Source organism: Sinocyclocheilus rhinocerous, unplaced genomic scaffold, assembly GCF_001515625.1.
Source record: "Sinocyclocheilus rhinocerous isolate Xijiao unplaced genomic scaffold, SAMN03320098_v1.1 scaffold474, whole genome shotgun sequence".
NCBI classification, from domain to species: Eukaryota; Metazoa; Chordata; class Actinopteri; order Cypriniformes; family Cyprinidae; genus Sinocyclocheilus; species Sinocyclocheilus rhinocerous.
In genome coordinates, this window is record NW_015644625.1 from 559,542 (window position 1) to 581,122 (window position 21,581).

Consider the following 21,581-nt stretch of genomic DNA (forward strand, 5'->3'; position numbering starts at 1 on the left):
CAGACGTGAGCACAGAAGGGTCTGGGTGATGTTGATAAGACTGAAGGAGCCTTTGCAGCGTCCCTCAGCCGCTCTGTGATCGTGGGCCATCGTTTCAGACATGCACACGCACCCTAAATTGCATGCTAACGAATCTGATTTGCTCGGATATACAGATTCGACGTTGCATGTGGGGCAGGGCGGCGTTCAAATCGTTTCTGATGGCCGTGCACCTGGATGAGAACAAAACATGCTCGGCCCCCTCTCTACGCAACCCCCACACACAGCGTTTGCTCTCTCCCCGTGCGGCCCTCTGGCTCGCTCGCTCTCATCGGATTGATGGCCACGAGGAGTGAGACAGACAGACGCGGCCTGCAGAGAGAAAAAAAAGCTTTCACACTCTCATTCACTCCTACACCACTGACAAAAATATCACGCTTAGTTCACTGGTTTAACCCACACACAACACAAGCACACACTCACTCTCTCTCATACTCGCGCACGGTTCAGTCAGAGGAAAATTATGAGTGCTCATTGATTTCACCTCACATGACTTCCTCCGTCCATGACTTTCTTTGTGAACGCAAACCCAAAATGAAACCAAAATATCAAATAAGCATGTTTCAAAGAGCATCATTACTGAAGCTCAAGACAAGTAATAATCGTTCATTTAAAGTGGTCATCACCATGCAAACATGCTATAGAATTGACATATTTTGACAACGACTATAGAAATGTTTGATTTGCACCTCGGTTTATTAAATTGAGGACTGCCAAGACCTCAGAATGGTTGGCTTTGGACACATATACATGCATTCATTTACGCAGACCGATAATTTTGGCCCCATACGGCACGGGAACGGCGTGCTGTTGGAATTTGATTTGAAATCATTTTGGTATTGTGCATTTCACTCAATCTAGATCAGTATGGGGACGAACCTGTTCAGTAGGATTCAAGCATGAAGAAGAAGGGAAAAAACACCAAAACGACAATTACAGCTAAAAAAAAGTCACTTATTCATCTTGGTGTCCATGTTACGTAGATGCCCTTAAGCCCCTTTCACATGAATAGCGCCAATGCGTGTCTCAACAAAAGCATCACGCGCTTTGACGCTCATGTGCAACGCCTTACGGATAGCTTACAGAAGGGTAAGTTTACATGGTTGCTGGGCAGAAAGAAACCAGAGAACCGTTCACAATGAAAATGAAAGTGCTAACATGCTTGTGAGCTTAAAACAGAAAGGAAATCACCTGTAAAGGAAAACTCTTGAACAAGAGTTTATGAAACTTTTCTCATAATGCTCTAGACAGATGTTGTGTCGTACAGCTCAAGGTGTCGCAATGGGGTATTGTCTGGTAATCTTTGTCTATATTATGAAAACTCAATGACAAATGGAGTTTAAGTTGAAATAGTTTAAATTTTAAGCATCATAGAACAACAATTGTACATGTTCAATGATGCAAACCATGTGAAAAGGACTTAAAGGAGCACAGGAGATCAGATCTTGGAGTAATTCAGCAATAAAACATCCTATTGGTAGAAATATTATCATTACTTCACAATGAAAATGAAAGTGCTAACATGTTTGTGAGCTTAAAACAGAAAGGAAATCACCTGTAAAGGAAAACTCTTGAACAAGAATTTATGAAACTTTTCTCATAATGCTCTAGACAGATGTTGTGTCGTACAGCTCAAGGTGTCGCAATGGGGTATTGTCTGGTAATCTTTGTCTATATTATGAAAACTCAATGACAAATGGAGTTTAAGTTGAAATAGTTTAAATTTTAAGCATCATAGAACAACAATTGTACATGTTCAATGATGCAAACCATGTGAAAAGGACTTAAAGGAGCACAGGAGATCAGATCTTGGAGTAATTCAGCAATAAAACATCCTATTGGTAGAAATATTATCATTACACATCAATAATTTCCTGAATTTTGGAGGTCCTGGTCTGCTAAGGGCCATGTCTTCCATCTGACCAATCCCATGAGGCTACAAGAAAAAGGAGGCGGGTCCTATGCATAGCTGGTCTACATAGTGTAGTTCCATCAGCTTCACCTTCCCTCCAATCTCAGCAGGCCTACAGCATTTAAAAACAAACAAACAGAACGTCAAACCCAAAAGGACCTTTCAGGGATGTTTGTAGTAAGGGATGCTACATTAGAGTGTTTTTCATGGTCATCTTCATATCAAATATTGAGCAACTTGAAAACTGAATGACAAATAAAAAAATAACCCCCCCCCAAAAACCCTTAACATAAAAAGGCAATCGTAACATTGAGGCAGTCAGTAAGAACCACTGTGCTAAATTACAATAGTGCTCCTTAATTATCACAAGCTTTAAAACAGAGCCTTGGGATTACATTCTCTAAACGAAATTACGGCATTTCTCCACACATGGACAAACAAAACCACTAAACACACAAATAAAAATGATTGTCCGTTTTCCATTTGGCGGCAAATAGTTCCAGAGCATCCAATAAAGGGCAAGATTCCGAAGTAGAACTCAGATGGTTCCGAAATGGAACACAGGAAAAAAGAAAAACGGAATGACATTCTGCCATTCACTGTTTATTTTTGGTTCAGGACATGTTCATTCTCAAATAGTGCTTTCATTCCGCTCTTCGTTTGTTTTATTTGTTTGTTTGCACCCAGTGTTTACAAGCGCCACAGCTTTCCGGGTGGGAGTGGCGTCGCTGTTCATTGGGAGTCCTTCATTATGGGATGGAAGTCATGGGGGGAGGGTCCAGCTGCCCTACGGAAACCATCGGAAAGGAGCTCCGGTTGGCAGCATCACCTTCTTGGAAAGACAGGAAAGACAGAGGTAGGAAACAAGGAAAGAAAACAGTGTGAGTCATTGATAATTCAACATTAACACCAACAATGGAGCAGTAAGAAAATGGGAAATGTCTCATTAAACTGGACTCTCAAGACTCATTTCCAGACCTTTTCCCTTTTCCGTCTCAAATCCCTCTCTTTCTGCGGAGCCAGGCTTGCTAAAACCGTAAAGGGCTGAAATACCGCAGTGGTGCAAATGGCAGATTTTTTCCCAGCCTGCTTTGGGACTGGGCAGGGGTAGTCTATGGCTGTGGGACTTTGGGAGAGTGGAGACAACGGCAGCGTTTCCTGGGAAGACGTCCAGAATGAAAGAACGAAGGACCGAGGGAGAAAAAGAGGGAGGGGAGTGTTCCCTTCATCATGAAGTAACATGCACAGGCAATGATTTCAACCTTACATGACCTAGTCCCTCTCTCTGTTTCCCAAACACACTCTCCCACTCTCTCATTACTCTCTGACAGGGCTTTGGCGTTTGTACGCACGCATACACGCATCCAGACCCCCTTTTCCCTCATCGACCCCATAGACAAGCCAACACAGATGGGTTGTCGGCCCATGCACATGGCCAATCAGACAGAGCGTGAGTGCATGGACAGTCACACACTCACACACAAACACTCACCAGATTAATTTCGAAGGTTATTTTTTAACCCATCATCTCCTCAGTCTCTACATCACACAAACACATAAACAATACACAAGAATGACAGTAAGAATAGAGGATCAAGAGCACCATAAACATTACACGCAGACATTTTTTTTAAACTGGCAGAGACTGATACAGTTGATTTTAATCTATAAACAGATCTGATTTCTGTTTTATTTCCACTTTTTAACACAACAACTAAATCATTTCTGCAGTCATATTTATTGTTTATTTCAGATTTTTGACAATAATAATTAAATGACAATTGTAATACAAAATAAAAACAGTATGCATTGAGTATTTTAATAATAATAATAATAATGATAATTACAATAATGATAAAACAACAACAACAACAACAATAATAATAATAACAAATTATTATTATTATTATTATTATTTTAATGCAATTCCATTTATTTCTAATTTTTGGACAAAAATAAATGGTTGTTATGCAACAAAATACAAACAAGTATTTTGAATATATACATTATATATAATTTATAAATAATAATAATAATTATTCATAATAAAATATTCAGAATGTATACTATGCTTGTATTATTACTGTTGTAATTGTTATTATTAATACTACTTTATTATTTATGAAATTACATTGTTATTGTAATTATTATGTCAGATTTTTGACAACAGTAACTAATTATTATTATTATTTTATTGTTTTTTATTATTACTATTATGTGAATACCTACTTTTTTAGTAGTTTTTTAAAAGAGATCCACCAAATGTTGCCATTTATCAGTAGACCTATATATATATATATATTATATTAGACCAATTACCAAATTTTAAAAAAAGTCTGTCTTTGATGAACATACAGTAGATAAAATGCAGAATTCATCGCCGCAATGCTAAGGTGTTATGGGTGGTTGCTAGGGTGTTGCTATGCAGTGCTAAGGACTTGCTAGTATTTTTAAATGTTTTTCACTTTTCTTAACAAATCCTGATTTTAGACAACAGTTATGTCTGCAGCACAAACAGTATGAGTAACAGTTGGTTTAGCAAACTTTTTGGTTTAGCAAACTTTTTGGTTTAGCAAACTTTTTGGTTTAGCAAACACCACTAAAGTGTCCAAAGAGTATGTAAATGTAAGCAGGTACTGATATATGTTGATATATTGTGTGTCGGCCTGTTTTTGGCTCTCTCACACAGACATCGACACACACGCTGTTCCTAAAATACTTTTAGCCGTCCGGCTGTGAGACTAAGATTCCTCTACAAGAGGAAGGGGTGGGGCCTGGCAGGCAATGTTTGAGGCCCCGCCCACTCAATCTCCTTCTGCTTCCAGCTATATCAGGGACTTTCCGAGATACTGGCCGCCACACAGACGCAGTGAGATGTGTCATCATGCAGTACACACACATCAACAAAAGTTTCAAGCAATGACATGCAAGGTAAGATCAATGGCCAGAAATCGAATGGGATTTGCACAAAAAAACACGCCTAACCTGGCTCAAAACACATAAAAGGGCCCTACATATGAAAACACATCTATCCATCCCAAACACACACGCGCGCAAACGCGAATCAAAAAGTCAATAGACCCCCGCACCACTGACTGTGACCTGTCAATAACGGCTCTTTAAACTCTGTAAGTCCTCTATGCCTTATTCAACCAGACCAACCCCACTGTCAATAAAAGCACACAATACACACACACACACAAAGAAATATATGCAATTTGTTTGCATTTGCTTTTTCCAGAATATTCATTTTTAGAACTAAAAAACTGATTCAATGATATCATTTAATGTCATCTTAATGGTAGTGATGTTCATATGTGTTATTAGGGTAACTGCATTTACATTTATAAACTAGGCAGGTGCTTTTATCCAACACGATTTACATTGCATTCAAGGCACACATGATATCAGTTCATGCATTCCCTGGGAATCGAACCCATGACCTTGATGTTGCTAGTGCCACGGTCTACTGTTAGAGCTACAAGAACTCAACACCAGCTAGTGACCAACCAGTACAGGAACTAGCAACATGAAGGGACAATCACTGAGCATGTGAACAGGGTTTTAGGCAAAAAGTATACACTACACGAGTATGCAAATACATCACAAGCATCCCAAAGCGCTTGCGCATGACACAGCATTCTAAAATGTGACTCTGAAATTAAAGCTACACTATGTAACTTTTGGCCCTCCAGCAATTTTGAAGCATAAACCTACTAACTTACAGAGAAACATTATGTTGGTCATTATGTGAGTTGTGCTTCAGCTCTGCACGGATGAATCTGATGGGTTTAGGCGCTCCGCTGTGCTCATGGTTACAGATGATCGACTTATCAGTGTGAGAAATATATAAGCCTATATAATCAGGCAAAAATATTGCCCATATAAAATATAGGCAAACAATATAGAAATATAGGCAAACAGACCAAAGTAGAAACTGGTTTAAAGACTGGCACTGTTACCAACACGCATTGTTTTGTGAACCAAGTGCACTGCAAATGTGATGCTATTCATATATGTTGATTCATGTTTTATTACGAATATTATTGCTTTGCCTTTCAGCTTGCAAACTCATTTTGGTTCTGGATTCAACGTTGTTTTAGCTTCAAGCTACTTCCACTGCATATAGTAGTAGCCTGAACTTATTTATTTACAGAAATTACATAAAAAATAAGCACAGGAGAATGACAAAATAATGTAGTTTCCTAAGAAATCCGTCCCGATGGCTCTTAAAATATCAATTAATTTAGTTTAGTGATTTAGGGCAAGGCAAAACAGTTTTAAGATGTGCTCACTCATTATTTAAATTTTGTTAAATCTTAACAACAAAAAATTACATGGTGTAGCTTTTAAAATGCATCTTTTTTTATTCCACTGCCCTGATTCCCATGTTTTTGGGAAAAAAAAAAATTCTGTGTGAATGACCTCTTAAGAATTACCGATCCATAAACATTTGTCCAATTTGACTAACTTTAAATTGTTTAGTGAGATTATCTTGAAACTGTTGCCTGCCATGACAGTAGTTGACCTGATAGCCAAAACTCACTACAGATTTATGCTAATGCTCTATAGTGCCCCTTGTGGTAACATATTTGTTTTACATTATATATTACAAATTCTACAAAGTGTGAAAACAGCTAGAAACGTTTGTATTCACAAACTGCGTGTATTTTGGGCCTTAGACTTCATAGAGACACAAACACACACAAACTGAGCCCTCTAAGCTCTGGCGCACACCAATACCTCAATCTTTACCTCCTCACTACTGTAATTCTCAAAGAAACCTAGTCAGTGGTCAGTACACACACGTAAACACAACCCCTCTCACACACACGCAGTTCATAATGACTTTCACCGGGGCTGTGTTTGCCTCTTCCTGCAACGCTATACACACAAACAGACACACACACACACACACACACACATGCGGTTCAGGGCCTCTGGAGGACGAGAAAGAGAGGGGTTCTGGGACACATTGACACCTGGCACTCCAGATGACAGACGCAAAGGCCAGATGGACCGTACGAGGCTGCCACACGCACACAGAGACGCACACATGCACATGCGTTTACGTGAACATGCATGAAAACAAACTCATATGCACAAATAAAAACCACCATGCTGCAAAAAACAAACAGTCACACAACATGTATGAAAGGCCCCACGTGTACATTCACAAATTAATTTCATTTACTGTTCCTGAGTCAAACATTTAGAACAAGTTTGCAGCATTAAGTAAAAACATGGTCACATGCAACAATATCAGCACCTATTTAATATTTAGCATACAGATATATGGAACAGGATTTTGAGCCAATGATATTTCTCTTGTGAGTGGGGCCATTTAGTGTATAGTATGTATACTATAAACACTACGTACAGTTTCCTACAATACTACACCTATTACAGTAAAGAGTATTGTATCCCACAATGCAATGTACTTGACCTTCTATTTCAAGTGTGAAGGAAGATTTTTTATAACATTTTTGTTTATCATAAATTTAATTAAAAAGTTTAGGACAAAATTACCATTTTATTTCCAGTCATATGCAATGTGACAACTGTTTAGCTTACTACTGTTTGAACGGTTTATTGTGGAATAATGTCTACAGTTTTCAGTACACACTTTTCAGTAAATAGTATGCTAGTTTTCCATGTCAAACATATACATGGTATGTAATGAATAGAAATAGAAGATATGTAATAAATATGAGTGGTATGCTAGTATGCTATTTCCAAAGTCAGCTTTAGAAATGGTTTTGGTGTGTTCAAGTCCTCCTGGGAAACTTGTAATTACGATGTCAAGTGCGTTCAAATCACTTTGGTCGCAGCAAGACAGTGATGTACTTTTTTTTGTTTGATTTGTTATATATAAAATTATATTAAAATGTATTAAAATTAAAATTATATATATATATATATATATATATATATATCACAGTCTTGTTTTTACTTAAGTCTTGGACTAAAATATCTAAACATCTTATTTTTTAAAAATATATAAAACAAATTCTAAAAAAATATATATTAAAAAAATATTTTAAAATGATAAAATAATTACAAAGTTATATAAAATGATTTTTAAACTCTACATCTTCAAAATGAACACACTGTGATTTTTCAGCAAACTGATTCTTAATTGTACAATAATATGGGATTTTGTATATACAAGTTATGTTTATTGTAAATAAAACAATAATAATTACATTCATTTGAAGGAATTTACCATTAATAAAGATGCTGCATCCATTGCGTCAGACATGTTTTCTCACTGACACGCCCCAATTCTCGGTTTCCCAGTTGTAATTACGACTTTGTGGTGGCGTTCATGTGCGTTGAGCTCGTAAATACAATCTTTCTGACATGACTTGAAAGCACCATATTCTATTGTCTTGATGTGTTGTGTAGCACCACCCACTGTGAAATCTCATTGGTCCAAAGTCCCACATTCAGTACTTTGAGTAGAGACAGAACACTTAATGCTGGAAACTTGTGCGTTGTGCCAGGTTGGAACATGGTGTTATTTCAACATTTTATATTCATCACATTCATTCAAATTCATTAAATCGGATAGCTGAAACTCATGAATCATCTCATCATAGCGGACAGTGAAGGGGAACCTTACCTGTGGAACATCATGATGCCTTAACATTTTCCTTGCAAGAGAAAATAAGCAACCAACTAGACCAATCTTACCATGACACCATTCTCACAAAGTTAGACCCTAACTAGCTTACATCAGCACAGACTCAGAGCTAATTTTCCCACACCTGAACCTGCCTGTAAACAAGGCAAAAACATCTCAAGTTACGCTGCCTGAGAGATGGGAAACTGCATTCAGCTTGCCATTCATCAGGATGAGTAATGTTCCTATGCGAAAATTTATGAAACACAAGCAGCATTCATTTCTATGTGGAATGTTTGTAAAAACTAGGGCTTGTCAATCGATTAAACATTCAAATCAAATTAATTACGAAATACACAGATTAATTAACTGAATTAATCACAATATATGCTGAAAAATGTAAAGCCATTGTGACAAACATAATAGATTTAGAAGTCATGTACAGAGTTACATGATATTATGTTGCTCTATATGCACAAGCGTGAGATGGATCTATTTGGTCACCAGTTATTTAGTGAGACAAACATCAAGTTTGGGATCATACTGTTTTCTTTCTGAAGTCTCTTATTCTCAACAAGTCTGCTTTTTTTTTTTATACAGTAAAAATAGCAATATTGCTAATTATTATCACAATTTAAAATGAAGCATGTTTCATTCTGTTTTCTACCTTAATATATTTTAAAATGTAATTCATTCCTGTGATGCAAAGCTACATTTTCAACATCATTACTCCAGTCTTCAGTGTCACAAGATCCTTCAGAAATCATTCTAATATGCTGATTTGCTGCTCAAGAAACATTTCTTGTTATCAATGTTGTTAATCACAGTTGTGCTGCTTAATATTTTTGTGTAAAGAACAGCATTTGTTTAAAAGTTAATTATTAAAAATGAAGCCTTTACTGTCACTTTAGATCAATTTAATGCATTCATGCTAAATAAAGTTTTAATTTCTTAAAAGAAGACCTCAAATGTTTAAATAGTAGTGTAACTTGTTCAGAAGGTAGAAAATACTTTCTTACAGATTTTACATATGTGTCAGAGGTCATGATTTTACAGCATCAATAGTTTTATAGTCTTATTTAGGCCTATTTTTTAAATTTAACTGCACTGACTCATTAAACTATAGTGAAATCCATTATTTTTAAAAAGTCCATAGTAAAATCCATAATTTTTCATTAATCCATTACGTAAATCATTGCACTGAACTGAAATAAGTCATTAACACAAAACTGATTCCACAAATTATTTACACAGAAATTTGCTCTGCTTGTATTTCACAACTTTTATTTTCAACTTTTGCTGCTTTTATCCACAGGATTAGTAGAGAGAACAGGAAACGATAAGGAGATGAGGGAAGAGAATCAAGAAATTACGCAAACTTGCACCACCTGCAGGAGCATCACAGCGCAACGTATCAGAAGTGTGGCCTACTGATTTAGCACAAGCATTATGCTGTGGTGCCAATGCAGATCGAACAGGAAACGATAAGGAGATGAGGGAAGAGAATCAAGAAATTACGTAAACCTGCAGGAGCATCACAGCGCAACGTATCAGAAGTGTGGCCTACTGATTTAGCACAAGCATTATGCTGTGGTGCCAATGCAGATGATGCTAGCTTGCGTCCGGCTAGCATTCAGGGATAATGTTTATGAATTTACTGTGCATTGCTCACCATCTTACCTCCAGCCCGCCAGCAGGTTTCTTTTTGAGCTCTTCGCACTTGCGGAACTTGCAGATCTGATGGCCGGTTTTGCGGTTGCGGCAGCTGCTGCACTGTTCGCAGTTAATCCTGCGCCGGCAAGGTGGACACAGGCCGCATCGCTTCCGCTTTTTCTTCCCGTTGGCACTGATGGCCGATGAAATCTCGCTCTGCATCTGCTGGTGTTCCGACGCACCTGTCACATGAGAGAGCGCCCCGTCGGCGAGGAACACTCCTGCCGGCGTCATTATGAACAGCCCCGGGTGATACGGAAAACTCCCGCCCACTCCGCCGTTGCCAAGCAATGGGAAGTCCATCACACTGCCCAGCGAATCAGAAGCCGAGACCGTCTCCATGTCCCCGCCCACACTGACATTGGACGGGTCACTGACAGGAAGCAGCATCCCCGCCCGTCGCAGGAGCTCGGCGGCCTGGGCGAGATGCAGGCCGCTCGGAGAGTCCAGAAGGCCGGACACTAACGCACCCCGGTCCAGTTTGGCATACCCGACTTGTGACCTGTGCTGGCTGGCAGTAGGGTGAGCTTTGACGCCCGCAGCCACCATAGAGCTCTGAGCAAGTCTGTTAGCATTCGCGACACTGGCCACAGCGGCGGCTGAGCAGGTCGCGATGTACTGCGAGAGAGCTCGTGAGCGCTTTAGGCTTTTGCTGAGTGGAGCGCTGATGATACCGCTGCGGTTTCTCCGTTCCACCACCGGGGATGAGTCTTCGTCCCCGCAGCAGCTGTCCTGCGCCTCCTCATCCTCTATGGCTCGACTTCCCTCCATGGACCCTCCGCTGGCAGACATGGGCCACGGCGTGAGGGGGAGGGAGAGGGAGATGAGGGAGCTTAGGATGAGCAGGGGATAGAGTTGCAACGTTCCTACGAAGACCGAAGCCAAGATGAGATTGACGCGTGCACAGCAGGAGAATCAGACCACTGAAGCGGCAGTCCACACTAGTCGAGCCTCAAGAACATCTCACGGGTCCGTTCACTAAGGCCTGAGAATCCTAGAAAGGGAAGATAATGCACAGTGAGGTTAAAGCCAGAGTGGTTTGAATAAATGTATGGTACATGCAAAGAGGAATAATTCAGATTTTTCTTATACTCACCAAGGCTGCATTTATTTGATCAAAATAGAGCAGTGAAAACACTGAAATATTGTTACAATTTAAAATAACTGTTTTCTATTTTAATATATTTTAAAATGTTATTTATTTCTGTGATGCAAAGCTGAAATTTCAGTTCTCAGTGTTACAGACATGATTCTGATTGGGTGCTCAATTATTATTTTTGCCAAATTATTATTAACGGGTCTTAATATTATCATTGTTGAAAACTATTTTCCTGCTAATTTTTTTCTGAATCTTTTGATTAATAAAATGTTCAAAAGAACAACATTTACTTGAAATACGAATCTTTTGTTATTTTTTCATCTTATCAACCACAAACTTTTGAATGGTAGTTTATTACAGTTTCCACAAAAATAATAAGCAGCAACTGTTTTCAGAAATATTTCTTGATTATCAAATCAGCATATTAGAACAATTTCTGAAGGATTGTGTGACACTGAAGACTGGAGTAATGATGCTGAAAACTCAGCTTTGCTATCACAGAATAAATTGCATTTTAAAATATACTAAAATAGAAAACAGTTCTTTTGAATTGTAATAATATTTCAAAATATTACTGTTTTACAGTATTTTTGATTAAATAAATTCAGCTTTGGTAAGCATAGGAGACTACTTAAAAAAATTAATTAGGTTCCACTTTATTTTAAGGTGTCCTTGTTACAATATTTATACATTTAAGTACTGAGTAATATTTATTAACTACATGTACTTACTATATGGTTAGGGTTAAGATTAGGGTTGGATTTACATGTAATTATGCATAGTTAATTGTTATTATAATAGTAAGTACATGTAACATTTAACAAGGACACCTTAAAATAAAGTGTTACCAAAAATTATTCCAAACTTTTAATCAGTAGTGTATATCCAAACCTAAAGAACATGGAGAACACGTTACGTCGGCCTCACCCGTCAACCGCAAAATTAATTATCTGTGTGATTCCTCTCGGCACAGCATCACACTTCATCCTTAACTGCTAAAAACCATTTTAACGTATCTAATTCTTCCGAAATAATCATGCCTACAAACAAATCGCATTTTATTTGTTTATTGTTTTGCCCTGCTGAAATAGGCGCAAGTTCATGGTGACAAATATTCTACTGCTCGCTGTGGCCTCATCTGACCCATTTTGATTCCTTAGCCAACATTTATGTTTCAGACATAATATCTGTCCGAGATATCTGATTTAGTGACAATTACACTTTGTTCGGTGTTGTTCCAAGTAACTGAAACTGACTGTGAAGCTCATGGCAAAAAAAGAAAAGATTTTGTGTGGATATTGAATTGGATGGTTTGAGTCAGTTAAATTGTTATATTTCATAACCTTTACATGCAAAAGCCCGTTCCTTGTGACAGCAATTCCCCTTCAGTGAGAGACCTCTATCAGGGTCCACAGGCAGTCTGTTCTATCACGAAACCGGAATCGTGAGCTCAAGCGCAAAGCCCCTGGGGTGAGCCGACAGTGAAATCAGGATGTCTAGGTGCAAGCTCAGCCGCACTGACGCACGTACACACGCTCGTCAACGACTTAACATTTCAATTAACTGCCAAGCCACAGTAAATCATGCTATTGGTAATAATTAGAGAAAAAAAATAGTTTAGGTTGTGAGTGACTGCCCATGAAGATGTGGTAACTGGCCATTCATTCATACAAACATGAATGAATGAATGAGTGAATGAATGAATGAATGAATGAATGAATGTAAGGGAGAGTTGAGCTGGTTGTCACACAGGGAAGTTGTCTCAATAACTATAAGGTGTTAAATGTTGGTTTCAAATATCTAGTTCAAAATATTTTCATAAAAAATGGGTTGGGGTAAATTGTCACATGTTTTAAATGGTATAACTTATAGTAATGTTGGCTAAACAATGGTTTAATACTACTGTACATTTCCATTTTGATGTTTCATTCATTTTGGATTCATAACTGTTTTACTGTGTGACTTTTGTTATTTAATGGCAGATTTCATTGTGACAACCTACCCCATAGTGTGACAACATGCCCCACTACAGGAGCATGCTGTCACAATAGGTCAACATGTGATAATATCAGCTAACAACAGAGGAACCCCCCCACCCCCGTTTATTTTTGTAATAAAGACTATAAAATTTGTGTCTATTCAAACAAAAACTTATTCAACAGTGATAACTAGCCCTGGTCATTCCTTTAGACTATTTCTTACTAATCTAAAAAAAATGTCCAATAATTGGTGAATCCTATTGTCTAAAGGTTGATTCAATCATATTAAATAATATATCTGACCTGATTAAAACCATATGAGGCAGACTTTTACTGTAAGTTACCTGCCAAAACACTTCTACAGAGCACTCTATCCATTAGCAAAACACATGACCATATCAATTACATCACATCCACATCAAGGAGTCATGATGGGAATAAAAACTTACTGTAGACAGGTAGCCCTCATCTGCAGGTAAACCAAGACAAACGCTGCATCTACTGAGGGTTTCAGTAAATGATTGACCCAGCTTACAGATAAATAAGTTCCTAGCAACAGTTAAAATGCCCATTCAGCAATTGCCTGATGTCAAATGCATGTCAAACATATGAGGCTCACATGCACATGGAAATTGCTGTGTCCAGTATTGCGTGAGCCAGAGGGACAATAGCGCGACATAGAGAGATCTGGACATCACCAGGGAACAATAGCCAAACCTGCACAAATAGCCCAACTGTGGCTAAACAAGATGACCTGCTTATCAAGATCTACATGTTCTGTCAAACAATCACCTCAATGAAACCCTTACCAGATCAATCCCAAACAGACCTGGATTAACTGCATATATTCAGGTTAGATTATTTAAAGAATATGAATGCAAATGCGCACCACACACAAAAAGTTTGCATGTAACTCATAATGGATTAATAATAAACATCACATATAACTTGCATTCATACTTACCTCTCTCCAAGAGGAATTCTGAATAATTCAGACATTCCCGCTCGGTAAATCCCTCATATTTTAATCCAGACAACCAATAAAAACAGAAAATGTCACAATAGTATGTTTACGGTGACCACGGTACAGCTAAACAACAAACAAACAGGCTACCCGTAAATGCAACTATTCCGTGCGCCTATTTGGTTACGCGTGGCAAAGTTGCACCAATGCATCTAATGCATATGGGCAAATTGTCAAGCAGATGTAACGCCGATCATTTCGAAAGTAAAACAAAATCCCTTTTGTCTCATCTCGACCGATGTGTCTATGGTGACAGCGCGCGGTATGCGCCAACACGTCGCGTTGGTTAAGCACATTCCCTTGTTATTTCACTGCCAACTTATTCGTCTTGGCTGGATGTCATTGTAACTTTGAACAGTCCTCAACAAAGTCTCAATGCCCTCCCTTTGATAAACATAGGGTATCTGCATATTTGCAAACACTGGCGTCTTTTCATTCGCGCCGCTCGTGAGCCGAAGGGAGCGTTCCGACTGTCCGAGCGGTCCGGTGCTCTCACGCGCTGCGGAGATTTATATAAAAGAGAGAGAGAGAATAAAAGGTAAAAGAGCCAAACGAAAGCAAATGCTCACCCGAACTGAATTCTTCTTGCTGTTTCCTTCAATAAAGCCAAAACACCGGCAGATACACGCAGAACGCACTTTGTCCGAGAGCGAGCGCGTGCGCTCCTCCAGCCTCTCGCGTCTCTCTATCCCACCTCCACATCCTCGCGCCCGGAGAAGAACATGCAAACACATTTCATAGATTTTTGGAGCTTCACACAAAAACCGAAGTGGACTTTCCGACGGGGAAAAAATAAATAAACCCTAAAGAGGTGTGGATGAGCGCGATGGCTGTCTGCGGTGAGGCTGTCTGTCTCTCTGTGCATATGAGAGCGGAATAATGAATGAAGTATAGTTTTGAGAGGGCTGGACACTCAGCCCATTGTTGACTCCATTCTTAATGGCTGTTGGCTGCGCTCGGGATTGATTTATTATATCAGAACTTTTGCACATTCACGCTTTCCAGGAACTTGGGGCTGATTGATATTTTAATATGCAAAACACGGCTCCACCAATCACTCATCTGAAATATAACCCTGCTGGCTGCTCTGTTAATGAAAATAAAATGCAAATTGTAAATAATAATTGCACGTTCATGAAAACTAAATAATAATAACAATAATAAAACAATTATTCCTATTATTATTGGTGTATTTTTGCAATTTGCTATTGTTTGTAGCATATTTGATATAAAACTGAATATTTAATCCGTATTAGGCTATTAATAATTTATGCATTCATTATTAAATCTACATAGACATTTGTTTTTAGTAATATTTTATTTTAATATTAATGTATTTTTATGAATGCGTTTAAAACCAACACACTGTATTAGTAATTGTTTACTTTACTTAGTTTTATTATATTAATATTCACTTTTGATTAACTGTTTTATAACTAATGAATATCAAATCAACTTATTAATGTAATTAATAGGAGCAGCTACCCATATTGTTTATAGATTAAGTATAATTTTAAATGAATTATTTGAATTAATAATAGCTTAATTAATAGTTCATTTATTAATGTATTTAATATGAGTACCCATAAACTACCCCTAAAAATACATTAATTCTCTAACAGTCAGCATAAAAAGAGTCATTAATCTTTGTGAAGAAATCAAAGGGACTGGACTCTTTACCACAGACGTCGTGTTTCTCTGTGTTTGATGACTTTCTGTGACCGAGGAGCCGTTGTGCTGTGGGTCCATTTGTCCGTCAGTCCAGTCGCTCGCAGACGCTCCTCCTCGTCGCCTGGAGTCCACTCCACCTCTTGTGAGCGTCCTGTGTGTCTGGCAGGCGGCCAGCTGAAGTGTGGGGAAGTGACACCGCCAGGGCGGCAGAAATTTTCCTCCGTTTCGGGCTTCTTCCCAGTCGCAGACGGGCGAGCGTGCATTGGCTGGAAAGTGGAGCAGCTCGTCAGGGACGATCAATGCGGATCGATCAGCGCGGCGCTGCTTGCTGGCTGCGGGTTTGAGGGGGCTGCGTGTTACAGTCCTCCACAATTGCATTAACGGGAAAGTTTAGGCTTGAGTAAAGTGACACTACTTTACGGCTTTACTTCCCTTTTTTTTTTTCATTTATCTGTATTCACAAAAGGCTAAACTCTATTCTAAGCGTATGGGGTAAAGTTTTCACTTACAAGACGTTGTGTAGGCTAGGCTATATCATGGTAGTACTGTGAACAGATTAATATACCATGGTATTTAGGCTACATGTCTCTTCAAGGCACTTCAGAAATAGGCCTACCATCATGGTTGTGTCCAAAAATATCGTGATATGGGACTTAGAAATATACTATGATTATTCATATATGCCATGGTATTTACATCACAAAAATATACTAAAAAGTATCATGGTAATGCTACTAACATTTTTTGTACACATACATAGTAGTGCTCAAATGTAGCCTATGGTTGTATCCGTATTCCATTTAAATACTTCTAAGAAATACCACGGTAGTTTTCTAAAACATAGTATCATATCATATGTATATTGCTATATTAATATACAATATTGTTTAAAACACCTACAAAACAGTACCATGGTACTACCATGTTTTTGGACATTCACCATGGTAATACCATTGTATTCTTGGAAGTATAATAGCCCTACAGCTCTTGGAACTCATACTACAACTGTACCATGGTACAGCCACAGTACTTTTTTGTAAGGAATGGCACTCAATAGTATATATTTCAACGAATACCATGGTATTACATCACAGTTGTATCCAAAAACATGGTACTTAGGTAATTTGTACATGAATAGCATATTCACATATCATATATACAAGGCACTTGAAAGTACCTCAAATGTTTTATATAATTAATACATTATAATTCATTATCATTTACAAATATAACTTCTTATATAATTAAAAAAAAATATATATATATATATATTAAGATGTAAGAAAAAATGAATAGATTAATGCAATAATATTTATACATAAATATATAATAGACTATATATGAATAAAAAATTATAAACTATAATATACTTATAATCATATTTTTAAAATAAATATAAATATCAATATTGTAGTTTTTCTTGTTTTTTCTTTAGCATTTTGTACCAATCAATGTGAAAGTGGACTATTCAGAGAACTATTCCAGGATGCTTGACTTGAACCAGGTTTGTTTGTGAGCTCATTGATCAGACCTTTGGATCCTGAGTTGCATCATACCCTGAGTTCACCCTGGAGGACGTTCCTGTAGTATTGAGCTGGTATATCACTGGAGCACGACGAGACGTCCCTGCTATGTGACAGATAACAGATAATCTCCAAACGAAGCCACATGATAGATCATTAAAATGGGCAAATAAATAAACAAACACTTGCCTATCCTTGTGGCCACATAATTCCCAGATAACTTTGAGACCTCAGCCCCCCTCCTCTCTGAGCTGGAGGGGATTGTGTGGTGGTGAGTGGGAAGAGGGGGGTGGATGAGGACGTTGGATTAACGTCACATGGTTCTCTCTGGCAGCCAGACACATGACCCGCTCCACAGGAGGGGATAAAACCCACTTGAAAGACGACGGCATAGAGACCGAGGGAGATGAGAAGGGAGAAAAAAAAAGAGAAAGAGATGGAGCAAACGTCCGGTTTTCTCAGACGCTGAGGAATGCTGTCGGCCTGCTTCTCGAATGCAGAAATGCAGTAGACTCATTCCCCCATGAGATAATTTCCCTATTTCTTCTGCTCTTTCTGTTTCTCACTCCTGGGAGTTACCTGTGGTTTTGGGCACCATGTTGTCAGAGCTTCCTGTTCTTCAATGACTAATATCTCCAGCCCCTCATCCACATACTATTTCAAAAATATTTATTAGACAAGGAATAACCTACAGACTTGTTATTGGTCTCTCTTTCACAAGCAATTTCTTTTTTAGAGATTTGTTTAGAGACTTTACTCGTCCCATGCCAATTGTGCTTCGGAGATTAATTATAGCTAAAATTGTGCGTGTATTTCAGGAGAGTTATGCTGGTATTTTTCTAAGCAATTAGACATGCAATTTTCACCTAGCAGATGATAAAATGGTGAAAATTTTATAGATTTACATTGAAATAGGCACCGGAATTCGGCAAAAATATATCTCACTGATTACCATCCTTAATAATCGTAACAAACAGGTTTCTGTAATATGGCCCCAGAACTGTCAAAATTTAAGACTTAAAGGGGTCATATGATGCCCATTTTCCACAAGTTGATATGATTCTTTAGGGTCTTAATGAAAAGTCTGTAACATAGTTTGGTTAAAATTTCTCAATGGTAGAGTAAAAACACATTTTTTTTACCCTGTCAAGAACAGCTCTTTTCAGATCAAGCCGTTTTTGTAGCATTTCCCTTTAAATGTTAATGAGCTCTGCTGACCCCGCCCCTCTCTTCCGAGCCGCTCTTTGAGGGACTGTTTACTTTAGCCGCATTCATCGTGAAACTTGCTAATTAGCACATTATTAGGAAAGGCGATTTGCAAAGATTCATTACAAAACATTATACTCACTTCTTCTGTAGATGAGGCTGGATCATGAATGATTCGCGCGAAAAGCGATGCAATTACGCGTACATATTAGGTGTGTTCGACTTAAAAGCAGTGCGGCTCAGACCGATCAGTGTTTGACATCAAAGTACCTTGAGAGCGTTTCGAAAGCATAACCGTCTGTATGGTACTTTGATGTCATACACCGATCGGTCTGCACACGCAAACAAAGTCAAATCCTAGATATTTTAGGCAATATAGAAATCCTGGCCAGGACGCGTCCTGGGAAAATGGCACGTATGGTCACCCTATTGTAGGGTGGTTGTGTACACACACTGCCAACACACATTTCAGTTCAAACAACTTGTAAAAGTGCATGTAGCATCCTACGACCCCTTTAAAGGCTGTTCTGACCACCTAGCAATACCCTAGCAACCACCCACAACATGCTATCAACAACTTAAAACACTGTATCAACCCCATTTCAGTACTTTAGGATCACTGTGTCGAGTTTTGTAACAAAAACAAAATAATTTTAAACGTTGAAAATTCGAAAATTGAGTGCCGCATTTTTAGAACACCGTGTCATGCGCGAGATTCAGTGTTCAAAAACATCCTTCTAACATTTTCATAGAAAAACACTTGGAAGAGTGAGCACTGAAATGGAAAAACGCTTTCTGTGTGAACGCCCCCTAACTTTAGCATCACTTTTTTATAATGCTGCATCATGCACAAAAGACACAAGTGCTACGGCCAAACAAATCCATCTAGTGCATGTTTTCATAGAAAAAAAGATTGAAAAATAGTGCAGTGCAATACAAATCACATTCTGTGTGAACATCCCCTTATACACTCAAAGGGATAGTTCACTCAAAAATGAAAATTCTGTAATTAATTACAGACCCTCATGTCTTTCCAAACCTGTAAGACCTTAGTTCCTGCTGATGTAGAACACACATGCGCTGCACCTTGTTTAAGAGCAGAGGAATGCACAGGCATGCATCACTGTACTCTCGATAATGGCGGAGGACAGTGACGCAGGAAGAGAAGAATTGTCGAATAAAGTCGTTATTTTTGTTTTATTTACACACAAAAAGTATTCTCGTAGCTTTGTAAAATTACAGTTGAACCACAGATGTCACATGGACTATTTTAACGATGTTCTTACTACGCTTTTGGGTCAGAAAGTTCAGAAAGCTCTCTAACCCTTAATTTGTGTTCCGAAGATGAACGAAGGTCTTACGGGTTTGGAACGACATGAGGGTGTGTAATTAATGACAGAATTTTCAGTTTTGGGTGAAATATCCCTTTAAGTCCTGGCCACATTAAATGGGTCATATGATGTTTCTAAAAAGAACATTATTTTGTGTATTTGGTGTAATGAAATGGTTTATGCGGTTTAAGGTTAAAAAAACACATTATTTTCCACATACTGTACATTATTGTTTCTCCTCTATGCCCCGTCTTTCTGAAACGCGTCTATTTTTAAAAAGCTCATTGGTCAGAAAAGCGAGGTGTGCTCTGATTGGCTAGCTATCCAGTGCGTTGTGATTGGCCGAATACCTCAAGCGTGTGACGGAAATGTTACTCCCCTTACCATACTGGGTGGGATGCCCTGTCCGGCCGGAGCAACGAGACAAAAACATTAAAACCCAGTCACACACGGCGGCCTAGAGAGAGCGGCGGCCGATGGATTCGACGAAGGAGCGGCCGGTGGGCTTGTGGCAACCACATGTGACGACCCCGGGCTAAAGGAAAATTTAAATCGCATCATATGACCCCTTTAATAAATATATTGGTAAATATGGTGAATATGCATGTTAAAAGTTTAACAAACTTGAATCCGGTGCGAAATTCGCATGGGGGAAATTTTTTACTCGCATGTCCCTCGCACAAAATTCCAGATCGTGTGGATTCTTATTGAGATGAGCGAGTTTTACCTGCGGATTTAAGGAATCCACATGATCAGGATTTGCGTGAGGCCAAAAAACTCAAGCAGAAAAAGTGCCAACGAAGATTTCACAACGTGTTTAAACTGTTCACATGCTGACCAACAGAAAGCTGCTTGGTTTGAAAGTCACTGTGTCAAATGTGCTTCATACATCAATACATTGACAATAGACAAATTTTTTTTTTTTGCGAAAAATAAATTCACTAACGTGACCGCACCTCTACTGTAGAACGTAAATGCACAGCACTTTTACGCTACATAAAACAGCTAAATATAAAAGATATCAATATAAACCCACTAAATAACAGTTCGTGGGTATATATACTTTAGAACTGACTATAAATATTTCAAAAACACCGAATAACTTATTAGTAAACATGCAAGATTGGGGTGTCCAGCATTTAAAAACCAATATAAACCTCTCACTTCCTGCAGAGCCAAAGAGGTGACGCTGCCTCAAAATCTCTTCAAAACAAACTGAAGAGCATTGAACTGATATAGTGGCTCTATCTGGTGGCTGTAAGCGGAACTGCAGCAGGACGATCTCTGATTTCCTGTGTTTTGCAGCAGAACAGGAAGTAGAACACATTATCTCCCACATCCTGTTTTAAAACTCTGGCTGTTATAACCCTGCTTACTGAATATAGAGAGTGAAAACCCAACCCTGACAAAATGACACAAGGGTGAACATTTCAAATTACATTTATTCAAAATGCACATC

General features: G+C 38.4%; 1 protein-coding gene across 7 annotated transcripts; it reads right to left on the minus strand.

Annotated features, from left to right (window-relative positions):
* Nucleotides 1–380: 380 nt before the first annotated feature.
* LOC107758529 (CXXC-type zinc finger protein 5-like) lies at nucleotides 381–15,295 on the minus strand. Of its 7 annotated transcripts, XM_016576282.1 has the most exons (4): nucleotides 14,961–15,295; nucleotides 10,257–11,283; nucleotides 3,444–3,490; nucleotides 381–391 (listed from the first exon to the last, which is right to left on the minus strand). In XM_016576282.1, exons 2-3 carry the CDS (start codon nucleotides 11,079–11,081, stop codon nucleotides 3,476–3,478), a joined length of 840 nt encoding a protein of 279 aa, XP_016431768.1. In that variant the 5' UTR covers nucleotides 11,082–11,283; nucleotides 14,961–15,295; the 3' UTR covers nucleotides 381–391; nucleotides 3,444–3,475. The 7 variants fall into 7 exon arrangements, with proteins under 7 accessions (XP_016431768.1, XP_016431767.1, XP_016431765.1 ...); XM_016576281.1 differs by lacking the exons at nucleotides 381–391; nucleotides 3,444–3,490 and adding an exon at nucleotides 1,556–2,780; XM_016576279.1 differs by lacking the exons at nucleotides 381–391; nucleotides 3,444–3,490 and adding an exon at nucleotides 1,556–2,783.
* Nucleotides 15,296–21,581: the final 6,286 nt, after the last annotated feature.

Coding starts and splice junctions, on each gene's coding strand:
- LOC107758529 (XM_016576279.1), bottom strand. CDS start 11,081: ATGTCTGCCAGCGGAGGGTCCATGGAGGGAAGTCGAGCCATAGAGGAT. Junction 2,784..10,256: donor AACCTGCTGGCGGGCTGGAG/GTAAGATGGTGA, acceptor TGTCTTTCCAAG/AAGGTGATGCTGCCAACCGG.